General features: G+C 42.0%; 2 protein-coding genes across 2 annotated transcripts; one reads left to right on the top strand and one right to left on the bottom strand.

Annotated features, from left to right (window-relative positions):
* The first annotated feature begins 910 nt into the window (after nucleotides 1-910).
* On the top strand, nucleotides 911-8,902 carry c1qtnf6a (C1q and TNF related 6a). The gene is made up of 3 exons (XM_039826252.1): nucleotides 911-1,086; nucleotides 5,380-5,576; nucleotides 6,550-8,902. Exons 2-3 carry the CDS (start codon nucleotides 5,393-5,395, stop codon nucleotides 7,101-7,103), a joined length of 738 nt encoding a protein of 245 aa, XP_039682186.1. The 5' UTR covers nucleotides 911-1,086; nucleotides 5,380-5,392; the 3' UTR covers nucleotides 7,104-8,902.
* A 4,681-nt stretch (nucleotides 8,903-13,583) lies between these two features.
* Nucleotides 13,584-17,668, bottom strand: chst12a (carbohydrate (chondroitin 4) sulfotransferase 12a). The gene is given in 4 exon segments (XM_039825195.1): nucleotides 13,584-14,833; nucleotides 15,180-15,359; nucleotides 15,664-15,816; nucleotides 17,249-17,668. Coding segments are annotated over 4 exon segments (1,233 nt in total). The 5' UTR covers nucleotides 17,618-17,668; the 3' UTR covers nucleotides 13,584-14,302.
* Between the last annotated feature and the right edge of the window lie 5,243 nt (nucleotides 17,669-22,911).

The raw sequence follows: 22,911 nt of genomic DNA, 5'->3' as shown, positions 1-22,911 counted from the left end.
TAGCATGGAGCACTGGTGTTACTGATGGTGGTCTGGGAACATTCAGATTCATTGTTAAAGGAGAAACCCATCATTTCCTAAAACACACACCTTTTGAGGCCCAGGGCTGGATGTTCGTCCTCCGTCTGGGTTCCCCTCTCATGCTCTACAGCTCATCCACGGCAGTTTGTGTCCCTCACTTTCTCCCTCAATGCATTCTTTATACACTGTCCTATAATCACATTTCCCTGCCTCTTGCCAAAACAAACTTGAAGCAGAGTCTTATTTCAGGTCTGGAAAGATTATAGTGTGTGTGTGTGTGTGTGTGTGTGTGTGTGTGTGTGTGTGTGTGTGTATCTCTCTCTCTCTGTCTCTCTCTGTCTGTCTCTCTGTCTGTCTGTCTCTCTCTCTCTCTGTCTCTGTCTTTGTCTCTCTCTCTCTCGCTGTCTCTCTCTCTCTCTCTCTCTCTCTCTCTGTCTCTGTCTTTCTCTCTGACTCTGTCTTTCTCTCTGTCTCTGTCTTTCTTTCTCTCTCTCTATCTCTGTCTCTCTCTCTCTCTCTCTGTCTCTCTCTCGCTCTCTCTCTGTCTCTCTCTATCTATCTTTTTTTTTTTTTTTTTTTTTTTTTTTTTTTTTTCTTTCTCTCTCTCTCTCTCTCTCTCTCTGCAGCTGCAGCAGATAGGAGGAAGGAATGAGGAATGGAGGAATTCAGCACAGAGGAAATGCAGACCCAGGGGTGGGGGGCGACCAGGAGTTTAGCTATGTAATCAGAGCCTGGAGGGTGGTCTGCCACAGTTATATATGCTCAAATGTACACGGATGATGATGGCATTATCCAGCCGAGGTAACAGAAAATGCTTTACTACCTAGTAGCATCGGTTTTGTAGCTTAATCTTTAGATCAGGGTCACCGGGCCATCTTTTACACCCCCAGATGTTATTGACACTTGTTGCCTGAGTCTGCATGGAACTGGGAGGGACCGGTAGGACTCCACTTCACACATCCCACACAGAAACCGGGAGAGGGAGAGAGGGCTGCTGACTCAGGGATTCCTCTCCTCCGTCTGTCGGTCTCACCGGGCTGAAGCGGCTGCAGAGACGTGGACGAGGTGAGATTCTTTCCGATAAACATCTGCTACCAGTCGGCAGGGCGCTGCGTGGGAGCGCTGATGGGGGTTATGCTGTCAACTTCCGATCGCTACTCCGTTTGCGCTCGAGCGGACCCGCAAGTGGCTGCACGAGACCACAAACAGATAGAAACACGCGCCTAGTGCATGGCAAGCTGAGACATGCCGCCTGTATTAACTATTGTGTTTCCACTGTTGATATCCCGGCTTGTGTCTTCGCTAAACTTTTAAGATGATAATGTCAAAATGCAAAATGAATAGTAGGCTATAGCGGACACGGGGTACGTCCCCCCGCACTTTCCACGTCGGTGCCCCCTCTGTCCCCCGCACTTAAAACACGTCTGAGCTGGTTTTTGAACGCACCACAGGTAGGTATAGGTGCACGTTCCTCAGGTTGCATACGTTGATTGATAGACTCACATAGATATAGGCAATAATAACTTAATATAGGCTATAATAAAAAGATATACGAAAAAATATAGGGAGGAGGAACATTCATTAAAATATGCAATAATTAAGATCATTGTATATGATGGAATAGTGGCAGTAGGCCACCAAATTTGGGCTATTACAGCCAAAATAGGGGGCACTCCCCTACACTACACAAGTTTCCAGTTCAAATGGGTTATGTAATATCCCTGGTTAGTGTCGTTCAGAAATCCAGACAGAACCTAAACACAAGCAGCAGATTTCCACTGTATAATGAATCCCACTACATCCCACTACAAAACACTATTAGGACCAACAATAATATTTTGACACACACACACACACATTCTAGTGCAATCAACTGAGAATGTGGTAGGCGTGTACAGATGACAATCTCTATTCAGAGTTTCGACGACTGCAACAGCTCTAAACACTGTTTCTAAATGATTCTTCTGGAGAGCAAATGGCACCGAAGCAAGTGTGCATGGATAGATTATAAGCCATGACATGTAAAAGGCCAAATACATATGGCCACTACAATCCTATGTATGTTTGCATCTCTTTTTTTGTGTCTGGTAGTCGTTTTGCGTCACTTTGTAGTCATTTTGCATCTCTTTAGTGGGCATTTTGTGTCTCTCTTTGGGCATTTTACAGATTTCTTTTTTTGTGCATCTCTCAGTTGTCATCTTGCATCTTTTTGTATTCATTTTGCATCTCTTAGTCACTTTGCATCTCTTTGTAATTATTTATTTTCTCTTAGCAGTCATTTTGCATCTCTTTCTAGTTATTTTGCATCCCTTTCATATTAATTTTACGTCTCTTTGTAGTCATCTGATATCCTCCATCCTCCAAATGACCAATATTTCTCTGACACAGTTTTAAAAAAAACTTTCAGAAAGATAAAAAGTTGAATTGTATTAGAGCCAATGTACCTAATAAAACTGGTAACTCACTGTAAAAGAGCGCAAAGTACAATCTGGTCCAGTTTTAGAATTCCATTGCTAGGGAACAGAATCTGTCCAATTTTTGTCTTTTGATCATAGCAAAACTGCAAGAGTCAATTAAGTTTTTAAGTTTGTGGTCTTTGACTGAGTTGTCATGTATGAAGGATGCAATATTCAGCTGTCCTGTAAAAACACAGCAGGCAGCACACACTGTTCCACTTACAATATAGACTGATCACTGAGAGTCTGGCAGACGGCCATCACTTTTCCAGTGAAAACTACTCAGCTTGGCTGAAAAAAAAACCACTCCTCTGACCTTCTCTGGATAAAATAAGCCAATGTTAGTAGTCAACCTTTCCTGAGGTAATTAGTGATAAATTATGGGCCTGCAGGGTCATTTTTTAGGTGATTTATGATCCTTGCCACATCACGCCTAGTAATTTTTAAATTTCTTTACTTTGGGGATTTGGATGAGAAGCTCATTAGTGTGTCTTTGAGGCACCATTTGACCTCTCAGAGTCAGCTCTGTGGATGTGTAAGCGCAGAAATCTTTCATGCATTTCATTCAAGCAGCCAGTGAAATGCAAGTGAATGCACGACCAACTCGTAGACAAATGTGCTTATTTCGTCGTAAGAATGCTTCACTTTATTTGTTTTTTCCACCGTTCCCGACTCCTGTTTCTTCTCTTCAGAGTGATACGTGTTTTCGTAGGCTCAGGATTAAAGATTCCTCTTTCTCTTTCCCACTGCTCTGGGAATGACATCCATGACACATAATGATCCTATCTTCTGAGCAGCTGCTGAACAACTGATGTTTCGGCTAGTACATATGTTTTATTAATTGAATAAAATAGTCTTCGCCTCTGGGAACTCATCTAATCCTTGATCTCCTCCTGCTCGCGTTTCTTCCACTCTCTAGTTTAAACCTATTTTTATTTTTTCATAGCTCTCCATGGTTTTGCTTCCTCTTATACAGTATTCAAACCTCTCAACTCCACGTTCTGCACCAAGACGACTTAGATCTGTGAACCAAAGGCCTTTAAAAGTTCTGTTCAATTTACAGTTTTAGCTCAAGCACTGTGCTCTGCCTCTTTGTATCAGTATCAGCTGTGACATTGTGACATTTTAAAATATTATAGAACTGCCTGTAAAGAGTGAAATGTCTAGCCATACAGCAGAATGGATCTATGGATGACAATGTTGGTCGGTCATACTTAAATAGATCATCAACTATTGGATGATTTGTTATGAAATTTTGTACAGACATTCATGGTCCCCAGATGTTAAATCCTAATGACTTTGGTGATCCTGAGACTTTTCCTCTAGTACCACCATGATGTTGACATGTGCTTTGAGTAAAATGTCTACTGTTTTGCCACGAAATTGGGTTTACTGCGATATATTATTTATTACAGACATTCATGTTCCCCAGAAGATGAATCATAATGACTTTGATCACTTAGCCTTTCATCTATAGCGCCATCATCAGGTCAAAATCTTAATCTGTCCAATAGGGCTACTTTGCTTTTTGACCAAATACCTTCAGAACTAATGCCGTTCAGCCTCAGCTCTACTTTGTGTTTAGTGCTAATTAGCAAATGTCAGCATGCTAACACACTAAACTAAGATGGTAAACATGCACAGGGTTGAAACGTTATACCTGCTAAACATCAGCATGTTAGCATTGTCATTGTGAGCTTTAATAGTGCATTCCATTTACCTCAGAACTCGGAAGCCGAAGTTGGGAATGACATCACACCCGAGTTGAATGCGCTCCATTTACAAGTCAGATTTTTTATTGTGGGGATAGCTCTAGCCAGGTTAGCCATTGTTAGCAATACCATTTGATAACAACTCATTAGGCTATACTTTCGCGCGCAGAAACTCCAGTAATGCATTCTACTTCACAGGTGAGAACGGACAACAGCAGCGTTCAGCTTTGAAGCCAAAGGGGACATAAAAATGACAAGATAATGACCTCTTCTGAAGAGTCCATCATGTTTTTTTAATCCTCTGTGTCCTCCTCATGGATGTATTAAGAGAGGAGGGGCGGTGCGCGATCACGAAAGGCTCGATCATGTAGATGCGATGACTTTCTACTTCTAATAATTATACTTCCTATAATTCCTCATGGGGAGACAGAAACCACGCACTATAGCTTTAAACATGCACGGAAACATAAAAATATAAAACATTAGGCTACTTATAACTACTAATGAAGTAACTGGCCTATATAAATATAGTTTTTTCTTTGTAACAGTATAATATTAAGAACTATTTATTCAATGCATTTGTTCAAGAAAACAGACAGAAAAGAATACACTTAAAAACACTGAAATTTCTATGTGAACTGTGCTGCGTGGAATGTTTCCCTCAGGAGTAAGAGTTGCTGATTTCCAGACTAGGTTCATGTTAAAAAAATACTGTCACTGGCCAGAGGCCATCAGTCAAACCCCCCCCCCCCCCAGGTCTCCGTCATGGTACAACAATAAATGTAGATAAACATGAACACTAAATCAGCCATATAAAACTAGAACCCAGGTAACATACCCAAAACATTAACAGAACATTATTAACACACACTTTAACTAGGACAGAAACCGTTCAGAACGTTTTTTTTTTTTTCCATGAGCCTTTGCATCGCTTCAGTGCAGAACTGTCCAAATGACCCCGCCCCTCCCACACAGAAACTTAACATCCTTAATTATCGCTACTTGTGCACTGCATACTTAATCTGACTATAACAAACAACTGATTGTGATTTAGTAATGAATATTCAAGATTCAAAGAACTTTATTTATCCGTTAGGAACTTCATTCCGTGCTGATGGTTTTTAACAAAACATGAAAGAATAAGTAGTGACCACTAAAAAGTTGAATTACAACTACATCTGGGTTTACAGTGTAGGCACAGCTATGTTGGGCGTCCTCATCCTTGTGTCCCTCCCCTCGCTGGTGGCCCTGGTGCCTCCTCCGGTCCCCTGCAGGCACTGCTGTGATCACCTGGAGCCAGAGGAGGGCAGCGCAGCCCAGCCTCCCGCAGGAGGGTTCAGCCATGTGCCAGAGGTCCGCACCTACATCAACATGACCATCCTCAAAGGTACTACACCTATGCCATGCCACTTGCAGACCCTCAAATACTATACATGTCCATGATAACTCTCTATAAAGCTCTATAAGTATTATAAAAACCAATACAATAGGGCAATACAATAGTGCAAATGGTGCTGGAATAAATTAAGAATTATTAATATAACAGGTTCACATATGCTGATTGACAGACAGAGATATAAGAGCATACTGCAGGTTTTCTAAATAATGCAGAAAATATAAATATAATAGGACTTTCAAAACCATAGGTTAGTTCACTTTATAAAATGAAAGCTCCCACAGGTGGAATTTAGTACTATTTGCAATACTAAAAGGACTCAGCTCCTTTTCCAGATATGTTTATGAACCCGTCGAGGTCATTGGACAGCTGAGACAGTTTCTGTGATTTAGAGAAAGCCCCAGCCTTTATAACCAAGTATCCAACCGGTAACCCCAAAACACATCAACAGTTATCTTGAATTTATTCTCGCATTGCCAGACCTACCTCCACAGCCAGGGGCGGGGCAATTAGGGGGCCACGGGGTGGCACCGGTCCCCCCTGAAATAATATTGGTCCCCCTGGTGCCCCCCATCCATTGGGCTAGACTGCTGTCAATCTGACAGCTGTGGTTTCCATTGGTGGCTGCCTTTTCTGCCAATCTTCCCAGCCCTTGTCACATGATCAATTAATGTTTCCATGATGACTATCCAGAATTCTGAAATAATGGAACTGAGCTCATGTAAAATGGGTTTTGTATTCGGATATCATTTTTTTTTAAATGAAAACAAGTGAAATGAATAGTGGATGTGATGTTTAATTTAGCAGAATTATATTGTGTTGTTCTATCCTATCCAATATCTCCTGTTTCTAAGCAGATATTCTTTGCTCTATCCCACATAGACTATCTTGAATTGAACTTAACCAGGGAGAAACCAAGAAATGTAGCTTTTGACAGTGGTATGACTAATATCCCTCTGTGCAGGTGACAAAGGAGAACGTGGCGACAGAGGAACACCGGGTAAAGCTGGACAAGAAGGCCCTCCAGGCTCCAGTGGTCCCACAGGCTCAAAAGGCACTAAGGGCCAGGCAGGTCTCCCAGGAGACCCCTGCAAAGTCCACTACTCCGCCTTCTCCGTCGGCCGCCGCAAATCCCTCCACAGCCTGGAGTCCTACCAGGCGCTTGTGTTTGACACAGTCTTCGTCAACCTTGACGACCACTTTAACATGTTCAATGGGAAGTTCCTCTGCCACGTCCCAGGGATCTACTTCTTCAACGTCAACATCCACACGTGGAACTTCAAAGAGACTTATCTACACATCATGCACAACGACACCGAGCAGGCCATCGTGTACGCCCAGCCCAGCGACCGCTCCATCATGCAGAGTCAGAGCGTGATGCTGCAGCTGGAGCTGAAAGACGAGGTGTGGGTCCGCCTGTACAAGAGGGAGAGGGAGAACGCAGTTTACAGTGATGATGTAGATGTCTATATCACTTTTAATGGATACCTCATCAAAGGCAGTGTAGAGGGAAACTGAATAAGAGAGGGAAGGTAAGGCACAGGATGAGACTGTTGAGCTCAGTTGGATGGAAAGCAAACAAATTGAACTGACAGGGCAGCAGAATGCTTAAAAGATAAAAAAAAAGTTGATTTCACCGTGGTGCTGGAATTTAAAATGGTTGCCCAGAGAATGAGCAATACCTCTTTAAAGAAAAAATAAACTGAGTACACTCATCACCCTGATAGAAAATTGTCAGAATTTTGAAAGCAGATTCATTCTCTTTATACTGCATACATGTGACAACAGCATGGTTTCATTAAAGGAATAGTCCAACATTTTGGGAAATAGGCTAATTTGTTTTCTTATACCGACTCTAACCTAGTGGTATCGATCTTCTCGTCTAACTCGCCAATAAGTGTATTTCTTAAAATGTCAAACATGAGCTGCTAATGCTCTCTTGTCAGTCCTAAATGTGTAAAACTGGATGGATTAAATATAATAATAGTATTTTTTAGAGATTAAGCCCAGAGGGCAATTCAAAAAGACATAATCTGTTTACTTTCAGTGACAGAAGATGCAAATTGAAAGGTGTCTGATATTGAATATTCTCACTCTGTAATGAAGAAACTAACCAGTGGTTTGTATAGGCTAATAGAACATGGTAAGAAAACACTTGTTTTCATTTGCAATGTTATTGAGTTTTGTATGTGGTGCTAATACATGGTGCTAACTGAACTTTTACTGTGTGTGGATTTCACTTTGTGAAACTGCAGGAAACATATGTTCTCGCTCAATAACATTTAAAGGTGCTGTAGGTAGGATTGTGAACATTGACAACTCCCCCCCTTTCCGCTAGAGCCCAAACGGTCTCCTAAGCCCCTCCCCCCACAAGGGAGAATTCATGTGTGTGCTTGAGCAGTGATTTACACGCAGTTAGACACCCCCCCTGGCCCTGATTGGAGCAGGAACAGGGAGCTCTGGATTTTTGCCAATCTCACTACAGGCTGTAGGTGGTGCCAGAGGAGCTGGATTTTTTTTTTAAATTACCTTAATAATCGTGTAGTTCTACTGGAACATAGGGTCAGTTTCAGCAAATATGACAGAAAGTTAGTTTTATAAGTCTTACGTACTGCATCTTTAACATATTGGATTAACTTTGATATTTGAATGACTAAATTATGTTTTACTTTTAAAGTGTACTTGAGAGTTTATCAGAAGGTGCTTATTACCTCCCTCCCCCACCCGTCCATACCTTTTTATTAGTGTCAAGCATAGCCAAATATAAAGTGCAACATAAAGCAGTCATAGGTAATCTGACAAGTAATTACATTAAATAAACTCATGTCAGCTGTGACACAATTACCTGCAATTAATACAGATATTCACATTGGTACTAACATGACCATAAAAGCCATTATTGATTACATCCGAGTAATCAGTATAAGTACCTGTTTATGATTGTACTAACATGATCATCATTATTGATACTACTAAAGAACAATAATCAGTATAAATATGGCATTACATTTTCTAACTGGGACTACAACATAACAATTAACAAGATAAAGGCAATTCATGTTTGTTTCTTATCGCTTTTATTCAGTCTGACATGTTTACCTTTTGTTTTTAACCAAAAATGCTATGTATTAATGCAGTTATTCCAATTTTATAATACTCTTAATTGTAGTAATTACACTACTGTGTTTGTACATTGTTGATACTGATATTAAAGTTGTGTTTCAGCCACAAATTTAATGCAGTTCCTCACTGTGACTCAGTATTTGTAATGCTCTCACTTTCGGTCAAAACTTTTAAAATAAAACAAGCAAAACAGACGACAGTGTTTCTATTTATTTGAAGGCTGTTAACACGGGCATTGATACCCCTAAAAGCCACTGATATGATGGTAGCTGTCTGCTTGTTATGTTTTATGTTTTCTGCCCGCTAGTCAGTCAACGCAGCTTCACAGTATGTTAAACTGTGTTTTAATTTACTATATGTGAACAAAGTCATTTCTGATATTTTGGGATACACGTTTGTATCAGTTCACCCTGACTTAAAGCCCCAGTGTTTAACGTGTTTAGTTGTTCATTATCAAAATCTGTGTTGCCCGTTCACAAACGTGTCCTTTTTCATGAATATTTACCACCACCACCAATTCCAAGTATTCCTATTGGCTTGAAATTTTATATTTGCGTTTGCATGAACTGGGGTAGACGCTCCATATTCATGCGCTATCTTGAAATACGTTAGCCGGTAAGGGACATACAGGACATACTGCTCTGCCTTTCACGTTTTCACTGTCACATGATAAACTCACAGGAGCTGCTAATGATGCTAATGGGTATCGTAGCTTCCCGGCCCTTTGAAGAAGGAAACATGGAGGACCACACGTATTCAAAATCCAAATTTCAGGAACAGAAGTCTTCGCCCAGAAAAAGGATATTGAAAAGAGCGGCGTCATCAGCATAAAGCGTGAAGGCTACCGTAGCTGTAATACTGCGTGGCACGAGTGAGTTGATTGCGATATATGATCTCAACGCTAGACGGGAGAAATTCCCACACATTGGACCTTTAAAGCTACAGAAAAATCCCCCAGGCACACTGGTGGTGTAGGGCAAAAAAAACTTGGCCCAACATGTAAATGGACTGTATTTATATAGCGCTTTTCTAGCCTTAATGACTACTCAAAGCACTTTAACATAGTACAGGAACCATTCACACACTGTGGCCGAGTGTGCTGTACAAGGTGCCACCTGCTCATCAGATAAACACTCACACACATTAATACTCCGATGAGCAGTGTCTTGCCCAATGACACTTCAACATGGGACTGCGGGGCCAGGGATCAAACCACCAACCTTCCAATTGGCAGGCAACCGCTCTACCACTGAGCCACAGCCGCCCAAATACCTGCAAAAAGGTTGGTGGGTGGGAAGCCACTGAGGGAGCATGTCCATTTGGTCTGTCTATACTAGTCTCCAAAAGGCCTTGTAATGAAGATTTCTTTTGATAAAACATGTACACAGTGACACCTTGAGGATGACGGAGAGTTGCTTAGTAATGAACTGGTTCCCCTTCCCAAACTTTGTGTTGTAGCTTTAGCAGTATGCTACGTTTTCTTTGACCCCCATCAGCTTTTTTTGATGGCAGTTGTTTGGTGTCTCACACACGATACACATTATAAACTGTTATGTACGTGTGGTAGGTTGGCATGTGAACCTTTAGGCATAAAGATCCAGATGTTTCCTTGATTTTGCTAAGATGTCCACATTTCCTGATAACGTTTTTTGTGGTGCTGCACTGGTCTCATGTTCTTTTCCTGTTTTCCTGATAAGGGATATTTCCCTCCCCCATTTCTACAAGGCTTTCATGTCAGTCCTCAATGCACAAAGAGACTATTCTGCTCCATGGTGTTGAGACAATAACATGATTCATTATATGAGGGACATCTTTGTGCAAATATCATCTAATATGAACTGTATGGTGTAATAAATAATACTGAGTTAGAATGGATACTTCACAAAGACAGACTAATACAGTTTCCATTATGCCGCACATCCTTTATTTCTCTTGTACAAAGATGATGCATGACACCATAACACTGATGAAACTGAATGAATACTTTGCATTTTCTGTATCGATGAGAGAAGGAACGAGTTTGTCAGACTGCAAAGTCTCTTTTGACTTTATGAAATATGTATACTTTTTTTTTTTTTACAAAAACATGAATCACAAAAATAGATTTGGGGTTTTTGGTCCGTGACAGCATTTAATATTATGAACTGGCATGAGGTCAAAATGTAGGACAAGCAGCACTGAAGCTACAACAAGCCTTTTAGCTGTTCAAAGCATCGAGGCTGTTGAAGCATCAGACCGCTGTGGGCGAAAAATAATACATACCACCAGTCCAAATCTAATCTTTATAAAGATTCATTAACACTCCAAAGACTTTCCCATTACAAAAACAGCAAGTACTCATAGGTTTTATTCTGCCAATAAATAAGCTGTTTTCTTATTCCCTTAAAAGTATTCCATCTTAAGGTGTTGTTGTTTGCACTTTTAAAGAAAATACAGCCCAGAGCAACATTTCCGACATAGTAACGTAACGTAATATAAAAAAAAAAAAAAGAATTAAAAGAAATATAAAAGAATTTACAAAAGAAATATGAAAATCTGACAATCCAAACACTGGTGAGGTGGGAGTGCATGATGACTATGTGTGTCTTCAAATTATCATTGTCTTGCTTAGCATAGACCTGTTTTTCTGTTTGTGCATTTAGAGCTACATGTAAAAAAAAAATTGCACCAAGTGATGATGGGAAAACCAGCCATAGATGCTAACTATTTCAAGGTGTGAACTGCACCTTTACAAAACACATAAACCAAAAGGCAGTGAGACAACACTGAGTCAATAGTGTGAACACGTACATCTTGCAGAATAATCACATAAGAGTAAAAACCACACAGTAATCCTGTGTGTTGCACGACACACAAAGCAATCCGCTGGTTACAAGCACACTGAAGGAGTCCTCACATGAATCATAATTCATACAAATTCCCATGAAGACAGTTTCCTTTTCTTTCCAAAGAATATTCCCACAAGATAAACAAAGGCCCAATGGCTTCACACAGCTCTCACTGTATTGTGTTCAAAGTAAAAATTGAGTCCTTCTACAAAAATACTTTTTTTTTGCTGTGTAAACTTTTGCAACCAAAGGCACTATCTTATCTTCCCGCTCTTCTCATATAAAACATGCAGTCTGATCCATGCTCAGATCGTGGTGTGATTGATCCTGACTCTAACCATGATTACACTCCTTTACTTGGAAAATCTGACATTAATACTGACCATAGCCTCATCTTGCAGCAACCCAACTTGTGGAGTGAAGTATCTTCACTGCACATACTGAAAAACACTCCACGTTGGCTTCACTTAATGCGCTCAGCTCCTTGCTACAAAATACTGCGTCCAAAGAAAATGCTGCCCTTGACACATGAACACAAGTGTTCATCATATTTAGAGGGGGAGGAATAGCAACGCTGTTGCAGTCTCCAGGGTTACCCAATGTACAGTAGGTCAGTGTCGAAAGCTACAGTCTGTGTAAAAACACAAAAGGTGTTTAAATGCTGATAATAACAGCGTCATGGCAACACAACAAAGCAATAAAAAAAAAATGTTCCCTTTGGAAAACAGTTGTGTTTAAATATACACAGAGGCTCACCTGTGTATGTCCAGCTGAGATGACATTAGAAAATAATGTAGAAAGAAAGACAAGCTGAGAAAAATCTGATGTTCACTGGAGCTGCCATGCTTCTATATGAAGAGATGTGCAGTATGAGTTGTGAGTATCCTTTTAATCTGTGTATGAGGTATAAAAGAATTCCACCTGTTTCGAGCTGTCAGTATTTATCTTTAAAAGAAACCTACAAATCCCTTTCATGCTTGACATAAACATTGCACTTACACAATGCGAAATAAATTAGATGGCAACAAACACTATTAACACCTTGTTTTAACGAATCGCCCACCTTTCCCCGGCCACTGCATCTGTGTTGGTGTCACCGACCAAAAAGGGTTTCTATGACATCACAAAACAGAGCGTGGCTCTGTGACATCTCTTCGACATCCTGCTACAAAAGCCTGTGTGATCCGTCACAGTTTGTCACACAACACAGCTGTGGCCTCGCAAATGACGTGGCGTGGCGTGACATCAACGTTGGGAGTGCTCGACACTCGGCGTGGGGGGGTTTCGAGTCAAGGACTACACTGGATGCACCACATGTTAGGGACACGTGCTATGTGCACAATCCATGATCTCAGCTGTTTCACTCTAACTTGTGCGCTTCTTGTTGTCTTTGTGATTACAAACAATAAACAATAATGCATAATGGTTATTAACCGGGGTTGCCCTCGTTAAAGCAGTTTCATGCTTCTTGCGCTCAGCGCGGTGCGGACGGCGATATGACGCAATCGCGGACTGGGCGTCTGTGCGCGGAGGGTCTGATCGCCAATATTTTGTAACAACGGGTACGGGTGCAATGACAGGAGAGAAGAAGTCGGTTCTTTCTGACCGCAATCACCATGAAAGACCAGACGAGTTTGCGGTGACTAGGGTTGGGTACCTTTCGCATCTGAACCAATATCAGTACCGATACCGGTACCTGAAATTCGGTTCCGGTACCCAACGGTTCCTTTTTTCTGTACTTTCCCTCTGTAATTACAAAAAAATTATTTTGGTTGTAAAAATAATTCCAAACCTATTTATCCTATTTACTTAGAACATTATGTTATTTATTCAGAATATTTTACACTCTAAAGAAATTACACAAAAATAAAAATAAAACCCCTCCCTCTCTCCTCCCAAACCCGTCCCTACAGTACAACCTATTAAATTGAATAATTATTCATTTCTTTTATTCTCTATTTGTATATTATTCTATTTATTTTCATCATGACCGTTTTTAATTGCTCTTTATTTTTTCATGTAAAGCACTTTGAATTGCCTTGTTGCTGAAAGGTGCTTTAAAACTAAAGTTGCCTTGCCTTACAACCAAAGCCTGTCAGTCAGTCACTAGGGCATAGAAACCACTGTTGTGCCTGCTCATCTCCGAGGAAGTGTAACGTCAACAGCACGGCAACCGCTTTCCCCTCGCCGTTAATATCATATCGCAGCAAACGCTGTCTGCGTGAAGTTTTGAAAAACTTCTAAAACCACTTGCCGATGCCGATAAAACCACATTATCGGCATCGCCGTGACTCACTGTGACTTCAACAAAACTGCCGACGTAGTTTGCTCGAGTTTACTCCGTCTGCACCTCTGCACAAGCGTGTGTGTGCGTGGGACTTCCGCTCTCTGTCAATATGCGGAGAGGACAGATAAGCTTGCGCTTATGCTCTCTCAGGTACCGAAATTTACCGTTTGATTTAGCGTGAATCGGTCCTCGGTAGTACCGACGTAATTCGGTCAGTACCCAAAAAAGTACAGAGTTCGGTAACCCACCCTAGCGGTGACCATGCACGCCGTCCGTTTCGCCCGACAGCGCTGAACGCAAGAAGCATGAAACGGCTTTAAGTGTGCTTTTCTTGGAGCAGTGAGTCCCTAATAAGGTGCACATTCAGTGTAGGACACCCGAGAGGGAGGTGTCGCTGTTGTTGGAGTGTAACATTATTTCATTACATTAAAAAAACACGTTGTCTGTGTGTGGCCGGGTCAGTTTTGTAGAAACGCGAGTCACTCATTGAGGATTGAGTCTGGTCTGTCGTAGCCAAAGAGCCTGAAGTCAGGTTCATACAGCTTGTAGAGTTCTCTCCGCGCCTCCACGGGCACTGTGCTGAACCAATCGGCCTCCCAGCTGCTGGCTGTGAGGTTCCTGTGGGAGGTGGGGAACTCCACCACATTGTCCACCCGCAGCTGGCGTAGCAGTTGCTCGGCATCCTCCTCCGCTGTCTCCAGGTGGCCCACAAAGTCATACTGAATCTGGCATGGGTGGCAAAGCCGATACACCTGCCGCCAGTGCTCATTAAAGGGCATCTCCTTCTCTGTCTGGGGGTCCAGGAGGTACTGGATGAAGTTGGAGAAGGAGGGATGGATGCCCTCAAACGACGAAAGCCTTCATCGGGACACGGCGGAATGGATCGCCTGGGCACACAAGCAAGCATAGAAGTCCTCATTGCGCAGCTCAAATTTATTCCGGTAGGCCGAGATGAGGCGCACAAAGGGGTCCCGCACAAAAATAAACTTGGTGTACTTCTTCAGCTTCACCTTCAAAAATGAATGAAAATCGTATTAACACATGACATATTATCATCACACCTATAATGGACAATTAACTAATTGAGATGGTGGAGGAAATTGAAAATAATAATTAGCAACTAATAACTAATAAAGTTCATTGTGTGGTGAGCGAGCTTTTGTGAATATTTTATTTTGTGGCCAGAAGCACATAGTGGCAAAGATTGGGTTTCACTTGTTTAAGTGGCCTCTGCATTATTAAATGACCTCTGCAGTTCCACCCAAACACTAAAAGAATTAAACTGATGTCCTTGTGTGGGAAGACTGAATTCAAGCTAGCAGATGTAATAATATGATGTAAAGTATTTGAACAGACCTTCATGAGGTGCTTTGCAAACTTTCCGTAACGTTTCCAGAACTTGTTGAAGGTAAAGTGCATGCTGTTGTTGTGGACCAGGTCCCTGGGGATGGCCAGCGGGTCTCTCTGGGGAACACCGTCCCGCAGCAGGCTTTCACTCAGAACTATCATGATGCGCTTCCAGTTACTACACGCTACCTAAGAGGGGGAGCACACGTAAAAGTCTAAAGTAAATGTTCAGTTATTCCAGGGAAATGGGTGGAAACTGGAAGAAATTGGTGGAATTGTTTAGCATAAAAACAATAACCCAGTGTTCCAGCTCGCATTTACCATTTATAGAAAAGATCACAAATCTCCCCATTAACTTAAAGTTTTTGATCATTTAGAAAGAAAATAAAATTTTTCCGTGAGGGATTTAAACATGTTATAGTTCTGCCGGACGTGCATAAGTAAACTAAAGTTAATGCTAACAAAGCAGTAAAAGATGGAGGCGTTTGCGTACCTTGGGAACATAGCAGTAGATGATGCCGTGCCTGTCGTCCACTATAAGGTGATCCAGCTCCTTGTTGGGAATGTCGTCAAACGAACGGTTTTTGCCAGGAAACACCACGCTGTCATTAGCGCACATCTCCTGAAGTAACCGCCGCCTCTGATCCTGGTTGTACCATTTGGTAAAGCACAGACAAATGCATTATCGATTAGCAAATGTTCATCATGCACAAGTAAAGGAGACATTCGGGAATTCACTTTCATGTACATATAAATGAATTATGAATAATGTCTGGTCTGATTGGTGGCGAAACACAAATATTGTATAGGCACTAATATAGAAAAACAACATAGAAAGAAAGACACCCACCCCTGTACATACATACAATACATACAACATAAGAATGCTGTAATCCAATTCTGGTTGCGGAGTTCAGTTCAGTTTCAAATTATTGCAAGTTTATTATATATCCATCAATACTGCGTAGCTTTAAAACTTACCACATCACAAATGATTTTGGTCTCGATTAGCTCCTTTTAATAAATGTTAGATTCGCATTATTTGAATGAAAGGAGCTGCTGCTGATTTGTAGAGTCACAGTGTGTACAAATAACAAGGTCACATGAGACACAGCTGTCTTCTAACCGTTTACAAACTGGGAACTATATTCTCAGAAGGCGAAGCACTGCTACTTCTGCTACTTGGGCGGAGTGATTTGCTTGCAGCACCTGAAGCCCTGTGGTGAGGAGCAGAGAGTTCGCTCAGAGCTGGAGTAACGGAGTCAACAATTACTAGATAGTAAAAGCATAGTGACCTTGTTATTTGTACACGCTGTGACTATACAAATCACAACATGTAAATAGGATTAGTTGCCGTTATTTTGTCACTTATTGGGAACAGTAGGCTAGATGGAGCCGGTTACCTCCAGGATCTGTGCTAAGCTAGGCTAGCGCTGGGGGCGTCAGACAGAGTTACGACACGCACAGAGATGAGAAGGGTATGTATGGACTTGAATAAACTAAAGTCCCAATAAGTCGGCGTGTTGCTTTAAAGGTGCCCTGCCACACGTATTTCATTACTTTGTGGTAATGTCTGAAGTTCTACCATGGACTCTGTAACATTTTTTGTGGAAAAAATGTCTTGGTTACCTTGTTTCAAGCCATTCTAGCGTGGTATAGAAAGCCTGCAGGAAGACTCAGCTCGATTTGTGCCAGTTCTCATTAATATTCAACGAGCTAAGCTGTTTGAATCTGATTGGCTAACAGTTAGCCAATGAGAGCCTGGCTGTCAGCATCCTTTACCCAGAACAACTGGGCGAGCTCATGAATAGTAATGAGCTCAGGCAATATGATGTCAGACTGACCAGCTTTTGTAATTGGTCTGATTTCTCCGCTTATTTCTGTTCAGTGGCTAGAGCTGACAGAGGAAGTAGCAGTTCATTTTCACATTCACCACATAACACAAACACATATGGACCTAACATATTTCAAAAAATACAAGGAAAAACGGTTTTGCGTGGCAGGGCACCTTTAAACATTTAATCCTACCACTACTATTAAAGACAGCGATAATAATGATAATAATTTCAGACATCAACCTGTCTCTCACGGAGCTCGGCTGCCACAGGAGTCAGGTGAATCTTCCACTCCCTCCGCGGAATATACCGCTCCTCTGCTTTCTCCGATTGGTTACTTGTGTCAGCGGGGACGGGGTCCGTGGGCTCTCCAGTTCCCGGCTCTAAGAACTGGTTAACGAAGGCATCGATGTCGGACAGGAAGGACGGGGTCCGGGAGGTTTGAGACTCCTGATGAGGAGGAGGGGGGTGTGGGATTTTGGGGCCCGGTGACACAGGAGTGTGCAAATACAGATGAGAGGCTCCGACGTCGTCCCAGTAGATGATGATCAGAAGGATCATAAAGGCCGAGCCCAGGACGACAAAAACGCGGAACATCCTGGACGTTCCCATAGTGACTGTTGCTTCTTACACCATCACCATGGCAGCAGATTGAAATAGTTACCTGCCCGCACACACACACACACACACACACACACACAGAAAATTATCTTCTGGCTAGAATATCGAAACCAAAAACATTTTAAAACAAACAATGTTTTCCCTAGGTTTAAGTATACGTATTTAGGAGGGTTTAGAGGTCCTCTCTCAAGAGAATGTTACATTTCTCAATAATAATAAAAAGTGATTTCACATGATTTTGGACCATTATTATTATCATATCTGTGTCTAAAACATTGGACAAGCTAGAGCAGAAAATGAATATATAACACTTCAAAAAGCTTAAAGACAAAGCTTGATAATAAGTCCACTTGGACCATCTACAATCATTAGATCTGAGAAAAGTCGTTTAGTTACTTTACAATCACTCAGCTTGGTGCTGACCAAAACGGCTGAGATGCTGAGCCTAAAGGCCGATTTATGGTTCTGCGGAGGCTCCACGCAGAGCAATTGCCGTAGCCTACGTAAGTGGCCTGATGTTTATACTTGTGCGCCGGTGTGTGCGTCGAGCCGGCGTGTGTGTGTGTGTGTGTGTGTGTGTGTGTGTGTGTGGGGAGTGGTTGATAGAGTGAGGGAGAAGTGAGAGAGTGACGGCGATTAGCTTCGGAGCGAGTAGTGACTCCAGAGTCATAGTGAGAGAAACAAAGTGTCTCCCTTGTGTTTTCTGACCACGGTGGGAAATCTGGAGCAGGATAAGTTAACCCTCTCCTTGATTTCATGTTGTTTATGCAGAAGGAGAACCAGGAAATGAGTCAGGGGAAATGCAACGCTACCAAGCCACGGCTGAGCGACGTGCGTCGCTGCGACGTGTAGTTACATTTTTCGAGAGGTGAACGTCAGGCTACGGCGTAGGGTCCGGCGTAGAGGGGTCTGCAGGGGTACGCCGTCGATTCGACGCGGAAGCATAAAAAGGCCTTAAGCCTTATAATGGTAGTGAAAACCCTGCATTATTTCATCTAAATTGGAAAAGCACATTTAAACCAGAAGAATCACTGGCACACAGGTAAGCTCACAAAAACGCAGGGAATCTAGCAGCGAGAGAGAACAAAGACACTTTAATGATAAACCATGTAAAGTATAATAAGAGACAGCTGTTCTGTGGTCCAACACTTCGGAGATATTGAACTGAATTTATTGCCTTTTTAAATTCCTCCTATTCAAGCATCTAGGTAGAGTTTCACACTTACAAAAGCAAAGAGATTATCAGGCAAAAATACAGGCAAAGGAAAAGATTTATATGTGAGGGAGGTAGGCTTGCTCTTCTGTCGAAAACTAGAGCAATGTGAGCACGTCTGACAGTTTACTGGCTTCACATTTTCAACTGAATTTCTCCTTCACCTCTCTCTAGATGACTGAACTCCCACTCAGCAGTAAAATCACAAGTGGTTGTCAAATGAGTGCATGCCAGGGGGCTCTGCTGCATACCATAAAGGAATAACTTTTGCATTGCACAAGTATCCCGCTGTACTTATACCAGGCTTCCTATGGATTATGGCATACCATCGGCACACTTTAATACTGAGCACTCCTGAGTCCTGAAGTAATAAAAGCCAAGTTAGCAACCTTTGAGAGAGGGCCAATAGCAAAGAATTTACACACCTAACCAAGATACAAAAACACACTGAAGCTTACTGTGCTCATGCAAGGCACAAAACAGCCTACTACTGTATGGAGAGCTGCAGAAAAGATGGCCTGTGTCTGTTTTACCTGTGGCTTATCTCAGTCTCAATTAATGTTTCCTAATTCCACTTTATCTACAGTCTATCTTCTCTTTCCTGTGCGGTTTAAAAGTCGCAGGGCGTCGCTTTTCCATTCCGACACGCTAAATTTGGAGCTCTCGTGTAACAGTCCTCATTTATTTCCTCTTTCCTGAAGCTGAGAGGAGACCATTGACATGGAAAATCATGATTCCCCTCTCCAGAGGCGGCAGACTACACTCCTCTTTCTCTCTGCACACCAACAAATTAACTGCTGTCCCATAATGTACATTAAATCAGGCATATCAGGGGCAGAAAATATTAAAATGTTTTGCCAGTGGTGGAAAGTGAATTTACTTAAATCAAAGTAACAAAAGAAAGTACTCTACATAATTAAGTACTTGTACTTTATTTGAGTATTTCTACTTTATACAATACATACTCGTGCCTAATAGCAGTAGACTAAGGGTCCCAAAAACACATAAACTGAATTATGATTTCATAAGGGGACAGGAACCCAGGTCTCCCGAGTGAAAGTCCTGTGTTTGTTTGACCCATCCACCAACACAACCTGCCTCTTCAAGTCAAATGTCTTGCTCTTATACTTTGTCACCTCTCTTCGTTGTTTGCTCTTGCGAATCAGCCACAAGAGGTGCCTAACAATAATGGTAATTATGGGACATCATGAGCTGCTTAGAGACCATCGATCTACATGGTCGTTTTCTGGGTGAGGACGGTTTGAATGTATACTTCAACTCCACTACAATTCAGAGGAAAAATTGCTGAGCTGCAAATAAAGATTATTCTGATTATACACTGATTATAACACTTTGTCAATAAAATGCCAGACAAATGCCTGTTGCAAGGTGACATCTTCAGATGTGTTCTTTTGTCCAACCAACAGTCCAAAACCCAAAGATATTAAGATTACATAAAACTGCCAACAGCAGAAAAATACTCACACTGAAAAAGTGACTTAAACAATTAATATATCATGAAGATACTTACCAATTCATTTTTGACTAATCGATTCGTTTCTGCACTAAAATATCTTATTTTTTACTCCACTATAGGCTATATTTATCTGACAGCTATAGTGACTACTTAATATACGAATTAAGAGTTTATGTACAAGATATTAGGACTATTAGAGGTGTTATTAAGTATCCAACGAACAGTAAAATGCTTTTACTTTTATTATGCTGTTTATACTTTTACTTAAGAGCGATTGAAATCCAGGATTTTCGCTTGTGCTGGATCTTTTTTGACAGTGTGTGTCTACTGTAGCTGTGGACGGTAGGCTGAAGCATTAAATTAATATCTGGGGATATTGAGGAGAAACAACCCCTTTACACGCGCCTTTTTGTGTTGACATGAATATTTTTGGATGCACACTCGCAGCGCCAACATCACGCCAACAAGTCTCACGCTACATCTATAGGCTATTAATTGCCACATAGGCTATTAGCGGTCGCCTCACTACTCGTCCACGTTTGTTACGTTCGCCACAACGTCAACGCAGGTGTCAAACCAACAGATAAAGCCCAAAAAGCAGCCGAGCAGCAGCCCGTGCTCACCCGACGATAGATAAATCACACCGTCCTGGCCGCAGCAGCCGCCAGCGGATGCCAGACCCGGACACAATGTAGCCTTTGACGGGAGAGCAGCGCCGCGGGAACGGGCTGTTCCTCACACCGGGGAAGCTTTCGGCATGTGGTTCATTAAAGCGTCGCGTGTATAGTCTTTAAGTGAAATTTACGTGGAGACCATGCAGAGAAACAAAAGAAAACAACGAGCTTCCTTACGTACAGCCTGTGGTTTTATCAGTATAGGCTACGCTGTCAGTGTGCCTACAGCGCATAGACTGTATAATATACAGCGGTGTCAAAGTAGTGCACAGCACTGGAGCAAAGGTACATGCAAAAAAAACACGTTGTTGCTACTGAGAGGTGAAACATTACGTTACTTTACGGAAACCTTGTTAATAATAAGAAAGACGAGTAGAAAAAAAACAACACCATCTCACCTCTTTTTGAGCCCGCAAGCTCCGAGCGCCGCGTCAGCCTGCCTGTGATGCGAGAGTCCCCTTTTTTTCTTGGAGATGGAGCGGGAGGCAAAATTACGAATCCCACTATGGCCACGCCAAGACCCGCCCTACGAAGCAGCTCGATTGGTTGGGATTAGGCATTTCACCTCGAGTGGTTAAGGTTACGGTTAGTGGATTGGTCAGGGGACATGTAAGCATAGACGCCTGGCCAATAGTAGTGTGTGAATGCTGTTGAAGGGCGGGTCTTGGCTTGGCCATAGTGGGAAAAGAAATATTGCGAGCGGGAGCACGCAAAGCACCGCGAGAGTTTGTAGTTGAGGTTTCTGCAGAGTGAGCTCATGAGGGGGGGGGAAAAATCACTTTTCTGGGTCAGCTCCAGCATAACATGTCCCTACTCAGGGATGATTTATGTAGGCAGTCTCCCCCTCTCCTCCCTCCCACCCTCTCTGCTCCCTCTCACAGAAGCTGTGTGCTAAATATAACCTGCTGTACCTGCAAAAACAAATGTCATCTTCACTCAAAAAATTAGACCAAAAGAATGATAATAAGGAAATGTTGCTGTGGGGATCTGTGTCTATTTCTGTTGCATCAGGCTGATGCGGTTAAAATCGTGTTGTTTGTGAACGCTTTTCATCCTGTGACATCAAACATAGCCAGGAGCCCCTACTGAGCGGCTGATTCACTTCACTTTGCAACACACACACACACACACACACACACACACACACACACACACACACACACACACACACACACACACACACACACACACACACACACCATCATCATCTGTTTTCAATCAGCATCACACATTTAACCCCCACTCCTGAGTTTACTCACCGCGCTGTGTTCTCATGAATTTGCTTAATATAACTTTGTACCCTGGCAGCCATTCTACTTTGAACACACACACACACACACACACACACACTCACACACACACACACACACACACACATACACACACACACACATACACTCACACTGAGCATGAACACACAAGAGAACAAAAGAATTCTCAAGAGAAGGAAAATACGGTACAATCGAGATTATTTCTAACATCATTTCTAAGCACTGAGAGACATAATCATATTACACTGTATCATGTTTATTACTTTCATGTATTTTATAACTTTTTAATTGTACATTTTAGTCAAAGTAGTTCAAATATTACCCTTTGTATTTCACTACATGAAGCAAAAATGCAGGAGTATTGACTAACGTAAGGCTGATACAGTGTTTTAGGTTTCTTAAACACAGTATCTGGCTGATTTGAGCATTTGTGGGAATACTGCATGTTGCTTTATGCATGTCTTCCTGGCAGATGAAGAGATTATCTAGCACCCTTATGAAACAGGTTACTCTAAATCCCCCTCTGGCTTGCCCATTTTTGTCAAATTTGACCATCTGGTGGCCTTTGAAAACTGTCTAAACACAGATTTATAAGCTGTAGAAATCTGCAAAGTGACCAGAAGCCATGCAGGTTTAGTGAGTTATAGATA

Source organism: Perca fluviatilis, chromosome 15 (genome assembly GCF_010015445.1).
Source record: "Perca fluviatilis chromosome 15, GENO_Pfluv_1.0, whole genome shotgun sequence".
NCBI lineage: Eukaryota > Metazoa > Chordata > Actinopteri > Perciformes > Percidae > Perca > Perca fluviatilis.
The sequence above is the reverse complement of the archived record's forward strand: the minus strand, read 5'-3'. Positions and strand labels throughout refer to the sequence as shown.

Excerpts from the sequence above, each read along its gene's own strand:
- c1qtnf6a (XM_039826252.1), top strand. The coding sequence starts at position 5,393 with ATGTTGGGCGTCCTCATCCTTGTGTCCCTCCCCTCGCTGGTGGCCCTG. Across the intron at positions 5,577-6,549 it reads CAACATGACCATCCTCAAAG|GTGACAAAGGAGAACGTGGC; the intron begins GTACTACACCTA and ends CCCTCTGTGCAG.